Source organism: Bos indicus x Bos taurus, chromosome 6 (assembly GCF_003369695.1).
Source record: "Bos indicus x Bos taurus breed Angus x Brahman F1 hybrid chromosome 6, Bos_hybrid_MaternalHap_v2.0, whole genome shotgun sequence".
NCBI classification, from domain to species: Eukaryota; Metazoa; Chordata; class Mammalia; order Artiodactyla; family Bovidae; genus Bos; species Bos indicus x Bos taurus.
In genome coordinates, this window is record NC_040081.1 from 115611615 (window position 1) to 115627299 (window position 15685).

The following is a 15685-nucleotide window of genomic DNA, read 5'->3' on the forward strand; positions in this document are numbered from 1 at the left end:
CAAATTCCTACAAAGTATAATTAACAAAGTGAAGTGAAAAGTGAAAGCTGCTCAGTTGTGTCCAACTCTTTGTGACCCCATGAACCATATCCCAACAGGCTCCCCCTGTCAATGGGATTCTTCAGAAAAGAACACTGGAGTGGGTTGCCATTTCCTTCTCCAGGGGAATCTTCCTGACCCAGGGATTGAACCCATAACAGGCAGATTCTCTACCATCTGAGCCACCAGGGAAGCCCGATAATTACCAAAGCATGAACATGTAGTTGCTCAGTCATATCCGACTCTTTTCAACCACATGGACTATAGCCCACCAGGTTCCTCTGTCCATGGATTTTCCAGGCTAGGATACTGGAGAGGGGTGCCATGCCCTCCTCCAGGGGATCTTCCTGACTCAGGAATCAAAACTGGACCTCCTGCATTGCAGGCAGAGTCTTTACCGTCTCAGCCACCAGAAAAGCCCCAATAATTACCCAAACCTACTAAAACTCTGCTGCTGCTAAAACTCTACTTCTGCTTTATTGATCACGCCAAAGCCTTTGACTGTGTAGATCACAATAAACTGTGGAAAATTCTGAAAGAGATGGGAATATCAGACCACCTTACCTGCCTCCTGAGAAATCTGTATGCAGGTCAAGAAGCAACAGTTAGAACTGGCATGGAACAACAGACTGGTTCCAAATTGGGAAAGGAGTACGTCAAGGCTGTATACTGTCACAGCGCTTATTCAACTTATATGCAGAGTGCATCATGCGAAATGCCAGGCTGGATGAAGCACAAGCTGGAATCAAGATTGCTGGGAGAAATATCAATAACCTCAGATACACAGACGACACCACCCTTATGGCAGAAAGTGAAGAGGAACTAAAGAGCTTCTTGATGAAAGTGAAAGAGGAGAGTGAAAAAGCTGGCTTAAAGTTCAACATTCAGAAAACTAAGATCATGGCATCCGGTCCCATCACTTCATGGCAAACATTGACAGACTTTATTTTTTTGGACTCCAAAATCACTGCAAGATGGTGACTGCTGCCACGAAATTAAAAGACGCTTACTCCTTAGAAGAAAAGCTATGACAAACCTAGACAGCATATTAAAAAGCAGAGACATTACTTTGCTGACAAAGGTCCATCTAGTCAAAGCTATGGTTTTTCCAGTGGTCATGTATGGATGTGAGAATTGGACTGTGAAGAAAGCTGAGTGAGCACCAAAGAATTGATGCTTTTGAACTGTGGCATTGGAGAAGACTCTTGAGAGTCCCTTGGACTGCAAAGAGATCCAACCAGTCCATCCTAAAGGAGATCAGTCCTGAAAATTCATTGGAAGGACTGATGCTGAAGCTGAAACTCCAATACTTTGGCCAGCTGATGTGAAGAACTGACTCACAGGAATAGACTCTGATGCTGGGTCTTTTAGATTGAAGGCGGGATTTGGAGAAGGGGACGACAGAGGATGAGATGGTCGATGGCATCACCAACTCGATGGACGTAGTTGAAGAAGCTCCGGGAGTTGGTGAAGGACAGGGAGGCCTGCCGTGCTGCAGTCCACGGGGTCGTAAAGCGCTGGGCGTGACTGAGCGACTGAGCCGAAGCACTTTATGTGTAGAGTTCTACCAACTACCCGAGGGAGTAGCAGCCCCAATCTTACAAAACCTTCTGGAGAACAGAAAAAAAGGTGCCCAAATCACTTTATAAAGATACCAAAACTCTGATGCCAAAACTTTGTAAAGAAAAATTACCAACCACCAATCTTACTCACAAAAAACGAGGCAAAGATTACATATAAGATATTAGCAAACTGAGTGTAGCCACATAGAAAAAAAAAATTATGTTACAACCACAAAGCTTAAGTAGTTTAACACTAGAAACCAATGTCTTCAACATATGAAAGGGGAAAAAAACCATCACTAGATTAGACTTAAATTTCAACACTGATTTCAGGATGAAACTTATAGCCAAACATGAAAAAGAGAAACTTCTCCACTCTGGTAAGGGTATCGACAAACCCCAAAACCTTACAGCAGAGGCCTTATTTAATGGTAGAACTGAAAGGACTCTTTCAGATTTTGAATGAAACAAGAATGCCCATGACTGTCACATTTTTACTCAGCCAATAATGAATTTTTTAGCCAGTGTGTTAAGGCCAAGAAAAAAAAAAAAAACCCCGAGAAGAACCAAAACTTATTTACACAAAAATTCAAAAGATTTACAGATTAAGAATTGTTAGACTAAAAAGAGAAAAATCAATTGCATTTCTTTATATTAACAAATCAAAATTAAAAAGAAATGAAAATTTGAAATACCATTTATAGCATCCTAAAATAGTACATACCTAGGAATAAATCTCCTAACAAGACATGCAAAATCACTCCAGGGTATAAACTTTACTGTGAAGTATCTAATCTTGGTGTTCAGTTGCTTAGTCGTGTCCAACTCTTTGCGACCCCACGGCGAGCAGCACGCCAGGCTTCCCTGTCCTTCACCATTTCCCGGAGCTTGCTCAAACTCACACCCATTGAGTTGGTGATGCCATCCAACCATCCATCTTATCTCAAACCATACACAAAACTCAATTCAAATGGATTATAGACCTAAATGTGAAACGTGAAACAGTAATACTTTTCAAATATAGGAACAAATTTTTATGGTACAGGATTTTCATCAACAAAATTGATAAATTCAACTATATCAAAATTAAGATCCTTTGTATATAAATCAAAAAGAGAAAAAGAAAAGCGTCTGAATAGAAGATTCAATACACAACTAATGGCAGGCTTGTATTTAGAAGTTATTAAAAGAAATGAGACAAGGCAGGCAGTCACAAGGAAAAATGAGCAATGATTCAGTTTAAAAAAAAAAGATCCCAACAGGCAACACACCAAAGAGGACAACGAGCCACCAAGCACGGAAAGGTATCTGACCCCAACAGGAACGGGGAGAAACACCCTGAAAGCACGCGGGAGACTCCATGCAATACCAGACGGGCTACAAGTGCCGTGGCGGGAGCCTGGGTGGGGACGGCCTCTCTGGAAGATGGGGGGTCACTGCCCAGCGCCTGCTGAGGGCACGCACCCGGACAGAGTCCGCACAGCTTCTCCTTCAGTCTTCAGAGGGCTAACCAAAGTTCTACCGTGGCCCTGGGGTGTACAGATGCCGAGGTACTCCCAGATGGGGTCCAAGTGGCACACTTAGCCTACCCCCTGGATTCCGGGCGGCTGTTAAGATTACCCCAATCTAGGAAACAACACAATCGTTTCACTCTCCTGAACACGGCGTCTGATGTAACCCTAAACTTGTAACCCCTCTAATAGAGGCCCCTCATCTTGAGTTAGTAACATTACTAGGTATTCCAAGTGGATATTTCGTGAAAATTTCAGTCTGGGTATACTTCACACTGTAAATTTTACAAGTGGCATTTGGATTTGTTAAAATAATTATCAATAAAAAATGAAGAACGATTAGACTAAAAGGGATGCTACCAAATCCCAATTATTCTATGTCTGGGAACACTGAGGCCACAGGAAGGGGACTCCTCCACCAGAACCCGGGACCCCTGCTTCTCAAGCTTGGCTCCCATCCACCTACCCGCCCGGCCAGGCTCTCCACCTGCTCCCAGGACAGCCCCCAGTGCCAGCATTCCTGTCCCAGAGTCTCCCAGTGACTCTCCACAGTCAGGGACACAGCAGGAGGCTAGAGAGCTCAGAAAAGCAGCCCACGCAAGGAAGGCAGATGAACCATCAAAACAAAACCAGGGCGTAAAAGGGGATGTGACGACGCTGGCTTGTCACTCAGTAGCAGCCATTGGCGTCCCCATGAGGGCAGAATCCTGGCCATCTCCCCAGGGCCTGGCACACCACAGGTGGACACCAAGTGCTGGGCCAACAAGGACTGGCGGCACTGTGAAGTGTTAATCAGCAACTGAGCTGCAAGCTTCAGCCCAGGTGCCAGGCTCAGCTGTCTTCTCAGAACCTCAGGGAGCTCGCCAGGAACAGCAGCAAAGCTGGATGTATGCGCTTTAGAAAACACTCACAGGCCCAGCGGGGACCGCCGATAGCTGAGGCACCGAGACTCATCTCCAGGGAAGTGACTGTCTCTCACTCAGAAGCGGTGTCCCCGAGCACTCACACGTAATCCGCTGGGACAGCTGACAGGCTCAGCAGGAGCAGCTGCCCGGCCCTTGTGGCGGGGGAACAGATGCGACGGACGGACACACAGCCGGACAGCCCAGCAGTTTCAGAATGGGCCCAGGGTCTAAACCTCTTCACTTGTCAGGTCAGTTCCCTGTCCTCACACACTTGCTTCTTTTGAAGGCTCGAAGCTTCTCGGTGTAACCCTGAGGTTCTAAGCACAGCCAGGAGAGCCCCAAGGCCATGGGCTCCTAGGCCGAGGGGAGACTCAGCTCCCAGCAACCTCCGCTGGCCCCAGCAAACCAGTCCTCAGCAGCACTGCCCCCCACCGCCCCCCTCACACGGGTCCCCCTCCGCTCTGCACACCTGTGCCCTCTATCAGCAGCATCCTGAGACACAAGCGCACCCTCAGGAAGCAGGCAGGCTGAGCAGACTCCCAGCCCAACCCGAGGCGGCACCCTGCTTGGTGGAGCTGGGCTGTGGGACTGGCTTCCCCATCCCCGAGCAGGTCTCCTTCCTGGAGGCCACGCAGGGGCAGGCGGTACCCCAGGGCGGGGGTGGTGGGGCAGCAGCTCCCAGGTTCCACCCTCTGGGAGCCATGGCACCATCGGGCACCAGCGGGCAGTGTGGGGGGCCTGCCTGCTCCACAGCAGCAGCTTCCAGGCCTCGAGACCCACCCCTGGCAGTGCTCAGCGAATGTCCCCATTCCCACCAGCCAAGAAGGTGGAAACTCATGTTTACTGGGCACCGTGCTGGGTGCCAGGCACTCAAATAAAGGATTCTTCTAATCCTCACAGTACCCTACTGACACGGATGGCATTATCCTCATTTTATGGACAAGCCAAGGAGGCTAAGTAACTTTCCCCAGGTCACGCAGCTGTTGTTAAGGGTGGAATCAGGGACTAAAGAGAGACGGAGCCTTAGAGTTCTCCACAACTATGCAAAGGAGACTCACTAATGATTAATTAAAGCAATAAAGTTACAATACATGATTTTCCTCAAACATTTTCCACCTTGAGTGCCATAACCTGTGACCAAGGCCTTTGGATGTGCCAGCCAGGGGCTCACCACCGAGAGCGCCAATGCTCAGGCTCCCCCACTTACCACAACGGAGTCATTGTGAGTCAGGTCGACGACCACAGGCTCTAAAGATTCACAGGTGAGGTCCACTATTTCGTCTCCAGCTTCAAAATAAAGCATTTTAAAAGCTTTGGAGGGAAAGTAAAGGCATATTGCCCAGTTTCATTAATATGACAACTAACAGAACACGGCTTATACCAAACATCCCTGAAGTACAGTAGTAAAGGGGCAAGCAGTGAGCACTCCTCGAGTTCTGCTCTGAACAACACTGTGCGGTTTTACCCAGCACCCCACCCCTCCCCGTGGCTTCACAGCCCACCCCCACTCATTGACAGCAGAGAGGCAGCGGTCACCTGCTGTGGGTGGGGGTGCACAGCCGGGGAGCGACCAAGCACACTGGCCTCGGGCTTTGCGGCGGGTCTGTCTGAAAGCTCCACTCCCCCAATCTCAGGTCAGGCTATACTCGGCACCGCACAGGCTGTACTCGTCCTCAGTTACATTCTGCTCTCCATTTAGCCCGCCAGCACTTCCCAACTTGGTTGGGCCACAACGGTTTACTCACTGGTCCCCCAAAACCCCAACTTGCCAGGAGAGGTTGAGCCTGTCCTGCCACTTGCTGTGAGCCCGAAAGCACACTGCACGTCTATCCACGCACGGGACACGTGGGCCACAGCGCTGAGGTCGGGCAGTGCACAGCCTCCATTGCTACAAACGGAAACAAGGCTCACAACCACCTTTGCTTCCATTATTCGTAACATTAAAAAGGAAGCAGGAAGAACTTCTAAAAATAATGGTCAATATTTGGGGAAAGTGACTTGTAATAATTTACCATATTCAAATTTTTGTTTTCCTGGATTAGAAAGTTCACAGGAATAAAAACCATATATCAAAGATTCCAACGTAATTTATACAAAATGATTTTATTTCTTTTAAAGAACAGTCCATAATGGATCTATCCTAACTTACAGAACTGCTTCTCTTTCTGGTGAACACAATTTTGGGTTCTTACAATAAAATACATGCCAACGGGCAGCGTGTGCATGGAGTCCTGCACGTGGGTGTGAGGCTCACCGAGGACGGAAAACGCCACGTGGAGAGCAGTGGGCCACAGGCAGGCTGGAGCCCCTGAGCCCTTGAGAGGCACACACGGACTCAAGTGTTCCACGGGAGCAGACTCCTGCACGTGCTAGGGGCGCGGGGGAAGGGGCGCGCCCAAGGCTGCATGAGTCTGTCAGAAGTGAGGTCAGAGACCAGAGGCAAGGTGGAGGGCCTTACTCCCTGAAGGGCCACGACATGACCTCAGGCAAGCCGCTTCTCTCCAAGTCTCAGTTCTCATGCCTCATAATTATAAAAGCAACCTACTGTATGCAGAGCGGAGGGATGACACGGGCCATCTGCCACTCCCCTGAGCAGGCCAGCAGAGGGGAAAGAGCCAATCTGCCTCTGCCCGCACCAAATGCCCGCCAACCCAGGAAGGTCTGTACACAGGTCTGCCTTCTGGGGCAATTGTTTGTCTTAATGAAGGAGAGAAGAAACCTGAGTACTTCCTGAGGCCAAGTTTAAGGTGAGACACAATTTCAAAGAGAAAAGGTGGACCCAAGGATGCGTAGCCTCCTTGGATGGCTGGTTAGGCCCAGGGGGCAGCTCTGGCTCACTTCAGCTTTGAGTTGTGAATGGTGAGTCTGAGACTGTAGGTCTCATAAATACAGTGACTACGCTGAACCTTGTATAGTGCTATCTGCCAAGCACAGTTCTAAGTGTTTCAAGTCACCTACTCATTCCAGAGCTAGAACAGCTCTACACAGAGCTACTGCTTATACACACGCCATGATCCACGCACGCACGCATGCCACGATCCTCGCACGCACGCATGCCATGATACACACACACACAGCTCCATTCATTATTCAGGTGTTCACACATGCCATGATCTGCACACACGCCATTATCCTCACACATACACACCATTTATCTGTGTGTGCACATACGCCATTATCCTCATACACACACACACACGCCATTATCTGCACGCACACACATGCATGATCCTCACATACAAACAGGCCATTATCCTCATACAGACACACACGCCACTCATTATCCACATGCACACACACCATCATCCATGCACACACATATTATCCTCACACACACACGCCATGATGCTCATACACACACAAGCCATTATTCTCTTAAACACACGACATTATCCACGCACACACACATGCCATTATCCTCCTATACACACACACCATTATCCTCATATACACGCCATTATCCTCATACATAAGAACACACAGGAGAACTGTACAAAAAAGATCTTCAAGACCCAGATAATCACGATGGTGTGATCACTCACCTTGAGCCAGACATCCTGGAATGTGAAGTCAAGAGGGCCTTAGGAAGCATCACTATGAACAAAGCTAGTCGAGGTGATGGAATCCCACTTGAACTATTTCAAATCCTGAAAGACGATGCTGTTAAAGTGCTGCACCCAATATACCAGCAAATTTGGAAAACTCAGTGGCCACAGGACTGAAAAAAGGTCAGTTTTCATTCCAATCCCAAAGAAAGGCAATGCCAAAGAATGCTCAAACTACTGCACAATTGCGCTCATCTCATACACTAGTAAAGTGATGCTTAAAATTCTCCAAGCCAGGCTTCAGCAATACATGCACCGTGAACTCCCATATGTTCAAGCTGATTTTAGAAAAGGCAGAGGAACCAGAGACCAAATTGCCAACATCCACTGGACCATTGAAAAAGCAAGAGAGTTCCAGAAAAACATCTACTTCTGCTTTACTGACTATGCCAAAGCCTTTGACTGTGTGGATCACAATAAACTGTGGAAAATTCTGAAAGAGATGGGAATACCAGACCACCAGACCTGCCTCTTGAGAAACCTGTATGCAGGTCAGGAAGCAACAGTTACAACTGGACATGGAACAACAGACTGGTTCCAAGTAGCAAAAGGAGTACGTCAAAGCTGTATATTGTCACACTGCTTATTTAACTTATATGCAGAGCATATCGTGAGAAATGCTGGGCTGGAGGAAGCACAAGCTGGAATCAAGATTGCCAGGAGAAATATCAATAACCTCAGATATGCAGATGACACCACCCTTATGGCAAAAAGTGAAGAACTAAAGAGCCTCTTGATGAAAGTGAAAGAGGAGAGTGAAAAAGTTGGCTTAAAGCTCAACATTCAGAAAACGAAGATCATGGCATCTGGTCCCATCACTTCATGGCAAATAGATGGGGTAACAGTGGAATTTTTCTGGGCTCCAAAATCACTGCAGATGGTGATTGCAGCCATGAAATTAAAAGACGCTTGCTCCTTGGAAGAAGAGCTATGATCAACCTAGACAGCATATTGAAAAGCAGAGATATTACTTTGCCAACAAAGGTCCGTCTAGTCAAGGCTATGGTTTTCCAGTGGTCATGTATGGATGTGAGAGTTGGACTGCGAAGGCGGCTGAGCACTGAAGAATTGATGCTTTTGAACAGTGGTGTTGGAGAAGACTCTTGATAGTCTCTTGGACTGCAAGGAGATCCAACCAGTCCATCCTAAAGGAGATCAGTCCTGGGTGTTCACTGGAAGGACTGATGCTGAAGCTGAGACTCTAATACTCTGGCCACCTGATGTGAAGAACTGACTCATTGGAAAAAACCCTGATGCTGGAAAGATTGAGGGCAGGAGGAGAAGGGGACGACAGAGGATGAGATGGTTGGATGACATCACCGACTCAATGGACATAAATTTGGGTGGACTCTGGGAGTTGGTGATGCCAGGGAGGCCTGGCATGCTGCAGTTCATGGTGTCGCAAAAGTCAGACATGACTGAGCAACTGAACTGAACACACACTCAATTATCCTCACACACACACACACCATCGTCTGCATGCACACACACACAATTATCCTCATACACACATACCTAAATGCCATTAGCCTCATACACACATAAGCCATTATCCTCATATGAATACACACACAACATTATCCTCATACACACACACGCCATTATCTGCAAGCACCATGCCTTAATCCTCATACACCGCCCCCCCCCCCCCCCCATTATGCCCTGTTTCAGATGAGGAAACTGCGGCCCACAGGTTGTGCAGCCTGCACCAGGCCGGTGGCTCCCCGCTGACGCTCAGGGTCGCGGGCAGTCTTACCGCTCTCCACGAGCTCTACAGGCTCTGCCTCCAAGGCCATCTCAGGTGGGGACGTGCTTTCCCGAGTTCGCTTCTGGGCTTGTCGAGAATTTACTGTCCCACCACGACGCTTTCTCTGAGGGTTTCCAGGGAAAAAGAAACAGTTACATAGCTTCTGACCAGTAAGATTTCAGCTAGAAAAATAAAAAAGGTCAACTCATTGAGAAAAAGACCACAATGAACAGCCCTGAGGCTGGGGTCCTTTCAAAACTCGAGATTCTAGAACACTGACTGCTTAGCGAGAAATCATCCAAAATATATAGTGAATACAAATTCTATCAAGTAGAACTTCTTTTACACAGACTGTTAGTCCGTCAAAAGTATGTGACACACAACTCTATGGAGGCCTCTGGTCCAGGCTGGAATTAGACCAGAAATCCCTTCTTTCAACCAAAAGTTACAGCCCATTTCCCTTGGGTTTGTATCTGACCCCATGAGCACCTTCTGTCTTTCAGCCCAAGACTTTCAGTTTCCCAAGTCCCTATTCCCGTGAAAAGCAGGTCTCTTTTTGGGAAAGGGTTCTGGCCTCTAAATTCTTAGAATACTATCAAGTTGTAGTTTACACCCTAATAACCACTCCCCACGGCTCCAAGAACCAAAGTTTTTATTTATTTTTTCTTGCGATGAGAACTTTAAAAAAGTTTTTATTGGAGTATGGTTGACTTAGTCTTGCCTGGAAAATCCCATGGATGGAGGAGCCTGGAAGGCTGCAGTCCATGGGGTCGCTGAGGGTCAGACACGACTGAGTGACTTCACTTTCACTTTTCACTTTCATGCACTGGAGAAGGAAATGGCAACCCACTCCAGTGTTATTGCCTGGAGAATCCCAGGGACAGGGGAGCCTGGTGGGCTCCCGTCTATGGAGTCGCACAGTCAGACACGACTGAAGTGACTTAGCAGATGGTTGACTTACAGTGAGCAAAGTGAATCACTTATACATATACCCTTTTCTTTAAGACTCTTTTCCCAGACAGACCACTGCAAAGCACTGAGCAGAGTTCTTTACGCTATGCAGTAGGTCCTGCAAGAATCAGTTTCAGTTCCCAGGGGCTTCCAGAGAGACACGCCTTCTGGAAGGTCAGAACCATTAATCAGCATGTCTGCACCTCAGACCCCAAGTCAGGCTTCTGTGCCCTCGCGCCAGGTGCCAACGTGCTCCAGCACAGCTGGCCTGTCCCCTGCATCTTTCTCAAGAGACGGGGCCTCCACCTGCCATGCAGCTTTATTACCGCGCCCTGTGCGGCCCCACGCAACCCTGGCTCCGTTTCCACGCTCCTCCCTGCCCTGCCCTCAGTGGCACTGGGCCCACTCTGCTCACAATGGGCAACATGGGGCAGTCACCACCTGGTGAGCCTGAACTTCCTCGCCACTGGCAGCCTCACAGAGCTCTCCTAAGGACGAGGCATATGCGGTGCTGAGCACTGGCCGAAGACGCCATCACTGCACTGTCGTGCCTGGCCAGGCATCCTCACCTTGGACACGCTGGCGGGACAGGGAAGCATCCTTGGGATCTACTCAAGACTGAGGAGTACCCCTCACCCAGCCCAGTCCTCACTGGCAGCGGAGAAGCCGGCTTCTCTCCGTGTTCTAACCGCCGCTCTCATTTCATGGCCGCCCGAGGAGCCGCCTCCCAGCCCAGGGGGGCCTGGAGGCCAGTGGCAGCAGCTGCGCTGAACTCCGCAGCAGGGAGCCACTCCATCCCTCAGGCCAGAGGTGAGGCTACCGCCGGGGGTTTCCAAGTTTCCTCAGCAGCTACCAGATTACCTAGGGCTCTGCCCCACTCTCTTTGAAGTTGTCCTGATAGCTTCCTTCCTTGGAAAAGGACCACGTCTTTCTCAGCAGACACTGCTGAACAGAGCCCTTCACGTCCCTACTGTGCAGATTCTCTGAGGGAGGAAGCAGCAGTCATGGGTCCTGGCCACAGTCTGAGTGCGGAGCCCTAAAAACCCCGGCCCGGCCACCACAGCGATGTGTCCTGCTAACCCTCACCACAAGCGAACAGCAGCCCTCTCCCCTTTCAGCTGCCCCCGCCGGGGCCCCCCAGCCCTGCCCTCTTCGCTGGACCAGCTCTTGCACAGCTTTGAGGGACCTCCTCGACTGGCAGCTCCACCATGAGGCCATCCTCAAGCCCTCCTGCTGACCACCTCGCACCCCCGTCCTCCTCCCCCTTCCCCACAGGAAGCCCCTACACTTCTCTTCCATCCGCATGCCCTAGAGGCCAGGCTCAGACAGCCTAGAATCTGAGGAAGGCTCTGCCCCCGCCCCGCCCATTGTTTTCGTCATGCTCTCCAGCCGTTTACCAGCAGAGCCCCCAGAGGGCCGCAGCCTGGTGTTAAAACTTACCACCTGATCACTGCCACACCTTATTCACACTGCCCTGAGGAGAGTTTAACCAGCCTCTCACAAGAGGCCACACCGCTCTGTCTGTTCAGAGTTCAGCTTCCGAGGGGAGGTGCCCAGGCTTAGGAGGCTTCCCTGCAGATAAGGGACTGAGGTGGGAGGTCACCTGGCCTTTAAAGGGCAGGTCCAGGGGCCTGGAACACAGTGGGGACTGCAGCGGTCAGAAGGGATGGACCAAGGGGAGGGGGGTGGACCAGAACAACATCTATAGCATTTCTACCGCTCTTCACCCTGGGATCGGACTGGCCAGCCTTATCCTCCCCGCCGCCACCCCAACACTTCTAGAACCTGGAGAGAGGGTGAGTGTCACAGCTGGTCCACCGGCTGGGAATGCTGTTTCAGAGAACAGCTGTTCTGAGTTTAGATCACATGCGCAGCATCGTTAGTAGGCAGTAAAGTGGTGAGGGGGACCGTCAGGCAACCTCTGGACTCAAGGGGCTCCCGGTGACATTTGGGTTACAACAAACCAGAGCTGCCTCTGCTGTCTAAAACACCAGTTACAATGACTTACCAACTCTGGCCACTGAGCGTGAGAAAACTCACCAAGGGTTATTATCACTACCAGTGCTGGCATCAGACCAAGGACTACACAGGGAAAAGGAACAGAAAGAAAAACGGAGAACTGGGCTGTAAATAATTAAACAAACCAGAGCCCTAATATTTCCAGGATGCCAGCAGCTGCTCTGGAGGCGTAAAATTTCAAACCCTCAGCCATTCTTCTCAGCTTTCTCTCTTTAGGGCACCAACCAAAACACTGGGAACTCTGACCAAAGGAAAGCAGGTTGACGACACCACCACAAGGCCCCATATACACTCTTTCAAGAATGAGGGTCACTCAGAAGCAGCTCTATGGCGCTCTCATAATTTAGGTACGCAAGGAATGAAGTAGTTGTTTAGTCTTAAAATAGAATCCACGAACTTGTAGAACTCACCGTGCTCATGGTGCTCCTTGGCGCCAACCTACAGAGAAACCCACAGTCTAGACCGGGCCTGCCTCAGCCTCTCATGCCTGCTGGCTGCTCATCTTCTGACTAGCGCAGGGACCTGCACGCCAGCAGATTTCCGGAATCTCCAAGCCCTGGAAAATAAAGGTATCCAGTTGACAAATGCTGCACCTGTTTCATCAATAAGAGAGCTCAGCTCAATCGTCTGCTGGTCCTTTTGTCAGCTGCGCACTTTGCCGAGCACTTTATGCAATCATGTCCTAATCCACACCCTCCGTGGGAGACACACACCCTTGTAGGATACAGGACAACGCAATCCCCCAGCCTGCAAGCAGGACCATTATGCCACCTCTTGCCCTCCTGGCTGCTGAACACACACAGGTGCTCCTTGGCCCACGGTCCGCTCCCTGCCTGTCTAGACTCACCCCCGTGGGGCTAAGACGGGCTCTGGCCTTGTCGAAGTGGTGCCCACCTCCCCCAGGCTGTGCCAGGAGACAAAATGCAAACGGGAGGGTGCCAGCCAGCTGCTGGTCACTGAGTGACCTACTCTAGTTAGGCCGTTCCAGGCAGCCGAATGGTGATGACCTGTGACCCACTGGGGGAGTAGGCAGAGGGGACAAAGCCCAGGTTTCTGTTACGAAAGGAGAAATCCTGAACCCTCTTGCACAATCTGTGAGGACGCGGCTTGCCTCACTCAAGCTTGGGAAAGCAGCTGTTGCCCCATGACTCTGACTGCGAGAGGCTGGGGACCCTGGGCTCACGGCCTCTGGTTCACAGCTTCCTTGGATGCAGTGACCCTGCCTCATTCCACACGCTGAGGCTCCTGCCAACAGGGAGGGTAGGTGACGCTGAAGCCCCCTCCCAACTTGAATCCTCTCTAGAGTAATCAAGAGGAGATAATAAACAAAGGGACCCGCCCCCCAGCCACCAGACACACACACAAAGACAAGAAACCCCTGCAGAGTCCTGTGCAGCTTCTGGCAAGATGAGAATCAGAACTGCTCCATGTGACTGCACAACCCCAGAAAGCAAAGAGCCTCCGCCTCTCCCCAAGACTGGGAACTGGGGCCTGCTGCAGATGCCCGTAATTCAGGGGGAGCGACAAGGGCCACCGATCCTGACCCACCCTGCATGCCCAGCTGAGACTCTGCCACTGGCAGTAGATGGGCGAAGAAGAACCAAGAAATTGTGGGTTGGGAAGCCAGGCAGGCTCGGGGAAGGGCAGAGAGCACAGCAGGTGCGGAGGCTCCTGGGGAACGGGAAGCCCGTGGCTCGCTCAGGCCGAAGGTGGGGACTAACCCTGCAGATCTGACTTCAGGAACACAGTGGCGAAAGCAGTGAAGGAGAAGCCAAAATGTGCAGGCAGGAGTCAGGGTGCAGTGGTGCAGACGGGCTTCTAGTGGGAGAGGCCCGAGCACAGGGCAAGGCCGAGGGACCGGAGGAGAGCAGGGGAGACTGTGGTTCTGGGTCGGCCCGTCCGGGATGTCAGGGGTCTGCACAAGGACAGGCGTTCTCAAAGTGGAGCCCGCACCAGGCTCACTTACCTGGAGGGTTTGTTAAACTACATTTGGATTCAGTAAGTCTAGGATGGGGCTCACAAGTCCCGAGGCACGGCTGATGGGGCCACTGCAGGCCACGCAACAGGAAGGCCTGTCTAGGACACCGCCTGGGAGCTGGAGAGGACTGGTCATACACGTGTGAGAGACAAGAACACGGGGCCTCTGCCAACCGCCCTTCCCGTCCCCGGTGCTGCCGCCTCCTCCACGCAGCCTCCCCAGCCTGGAACCCTCCTGCCCTGCTGCCAACACGGCTCTGAGCAGCAGCTGACCCCACAGCCTTCCCCTAGGTCCCCATCAAGTCCCGACCCCTAAGCCTGGCCTGTGGAGGCCAGCTGGCCTTTCAGTTAGAGCACACCTCCAAGGCCAGACAGCAGGGACAGGGGTCACAGCTCCAAACCCTACTTGTGGCCTTGGGCGAGACTCTGAACTCCTCTGTGCCTTATCTGTTGTTTAGTCGCTCAGTCGTGTCCGACTCTGAAACCCCATGGACTGCAGCCCGCCAGGCTCCTACATCCATGGGATTCTCCAGGCAAGAATACTGGAGAGCATTGCCATTTCATTCTCCAGGGGATCTTCCCAAACCAGGGATCAAACCCATGTCTCCTGTATCAGTAGGTGAGTTCTTTACTGCTAAGCCATCAGGGAAGCCCAGGCCTTATTAAGTGAAAAAGTTGGCTTAAAGCTCAACATTCAGAAAACTAAGATCATGGCATTTAGTCCCATCACTTCATGGGAAATAGATGGGAAACAGTGTCAGACTTTATTTTGGGGGGCTCCAAAATCACTGCAGATGGTGACTACAGCCATGAAATTAAAAGACACTTACTCCTTGGAAGAAAAGTTATGACCAACCTAGATAGCATATTCAAAAGCAGAGACATTACTTTGCCAACAAAGGTCCGTCTAGTCAAGGCTATGGTTTTTCTTGTGGTCATGTATGGATGTAAGAGTTGGACTGTGAAGAAGGCTGAGCACGAAGAATTGATGCTTTTGAACTGTGGTGTTGGAGAACATTCTTTGAGAGTCCCTTGGACTGCAAGGAGATCCAACCAGTCCATTCTGAAGGAGATCAGCCCTGGGATTTCTTTGGAGGGAATAATGCTGAAGCTGAAACTCCAGTACTTTGGCCACCTCATGGGAAGAGCTGACTCACTGGAAAAGACTCTGATGCTGGGAGGGATTGGGGGCAGGAGGAGAAGGGGATGACAGAGGATGAGATGGTTGGATGGCATCACTGACTCGATGGACCTGAGTTTGAGTGAACTCCAAGAGTTGGTGATGGACAGGGAGGCCTGGCGTGCTGCGATTCATGGGGTCGCAAAGAGTTGGACACGACTGAGCGACTGAACTGAACTGAAAACAAGA

General features: G+C 50.6%; 1 protein-coding gene across 7 annotated transcripts in view; it reads right to left on the minus strand.

Annotated features, from left to right (window-relative positions):
* Nucleotides 1–15685, minus strand: part of RNF4 (ring finger protein 4) — a 34160-nt gene that overhangs the window by 6693 nt on the left and 11782 nt on the right. For all 7 annotated transcript variants that reach the window (XM_027545372.1, XM_027545378.1, XM_027545373.1 and 4 more), the window contains 3 exons: nt 12750–12895; nt 9379–9493; nt 5225–5304 (listed from right to left, as the gene is read on the minus strand). In XM_027545372.1, coding sequence (XP_027401173.1) covers nt 5225–5304; nt 9379–9493; nt 12750–12758 — 204 coding nt within the window. In that variant the 5' untranslated portion in view covers nt 12759–12895. The remainder of the gene's footprint in view (nt 1–5224; nt 5305–9378; nt 9494–12749; nt 12896–15685) is intronic.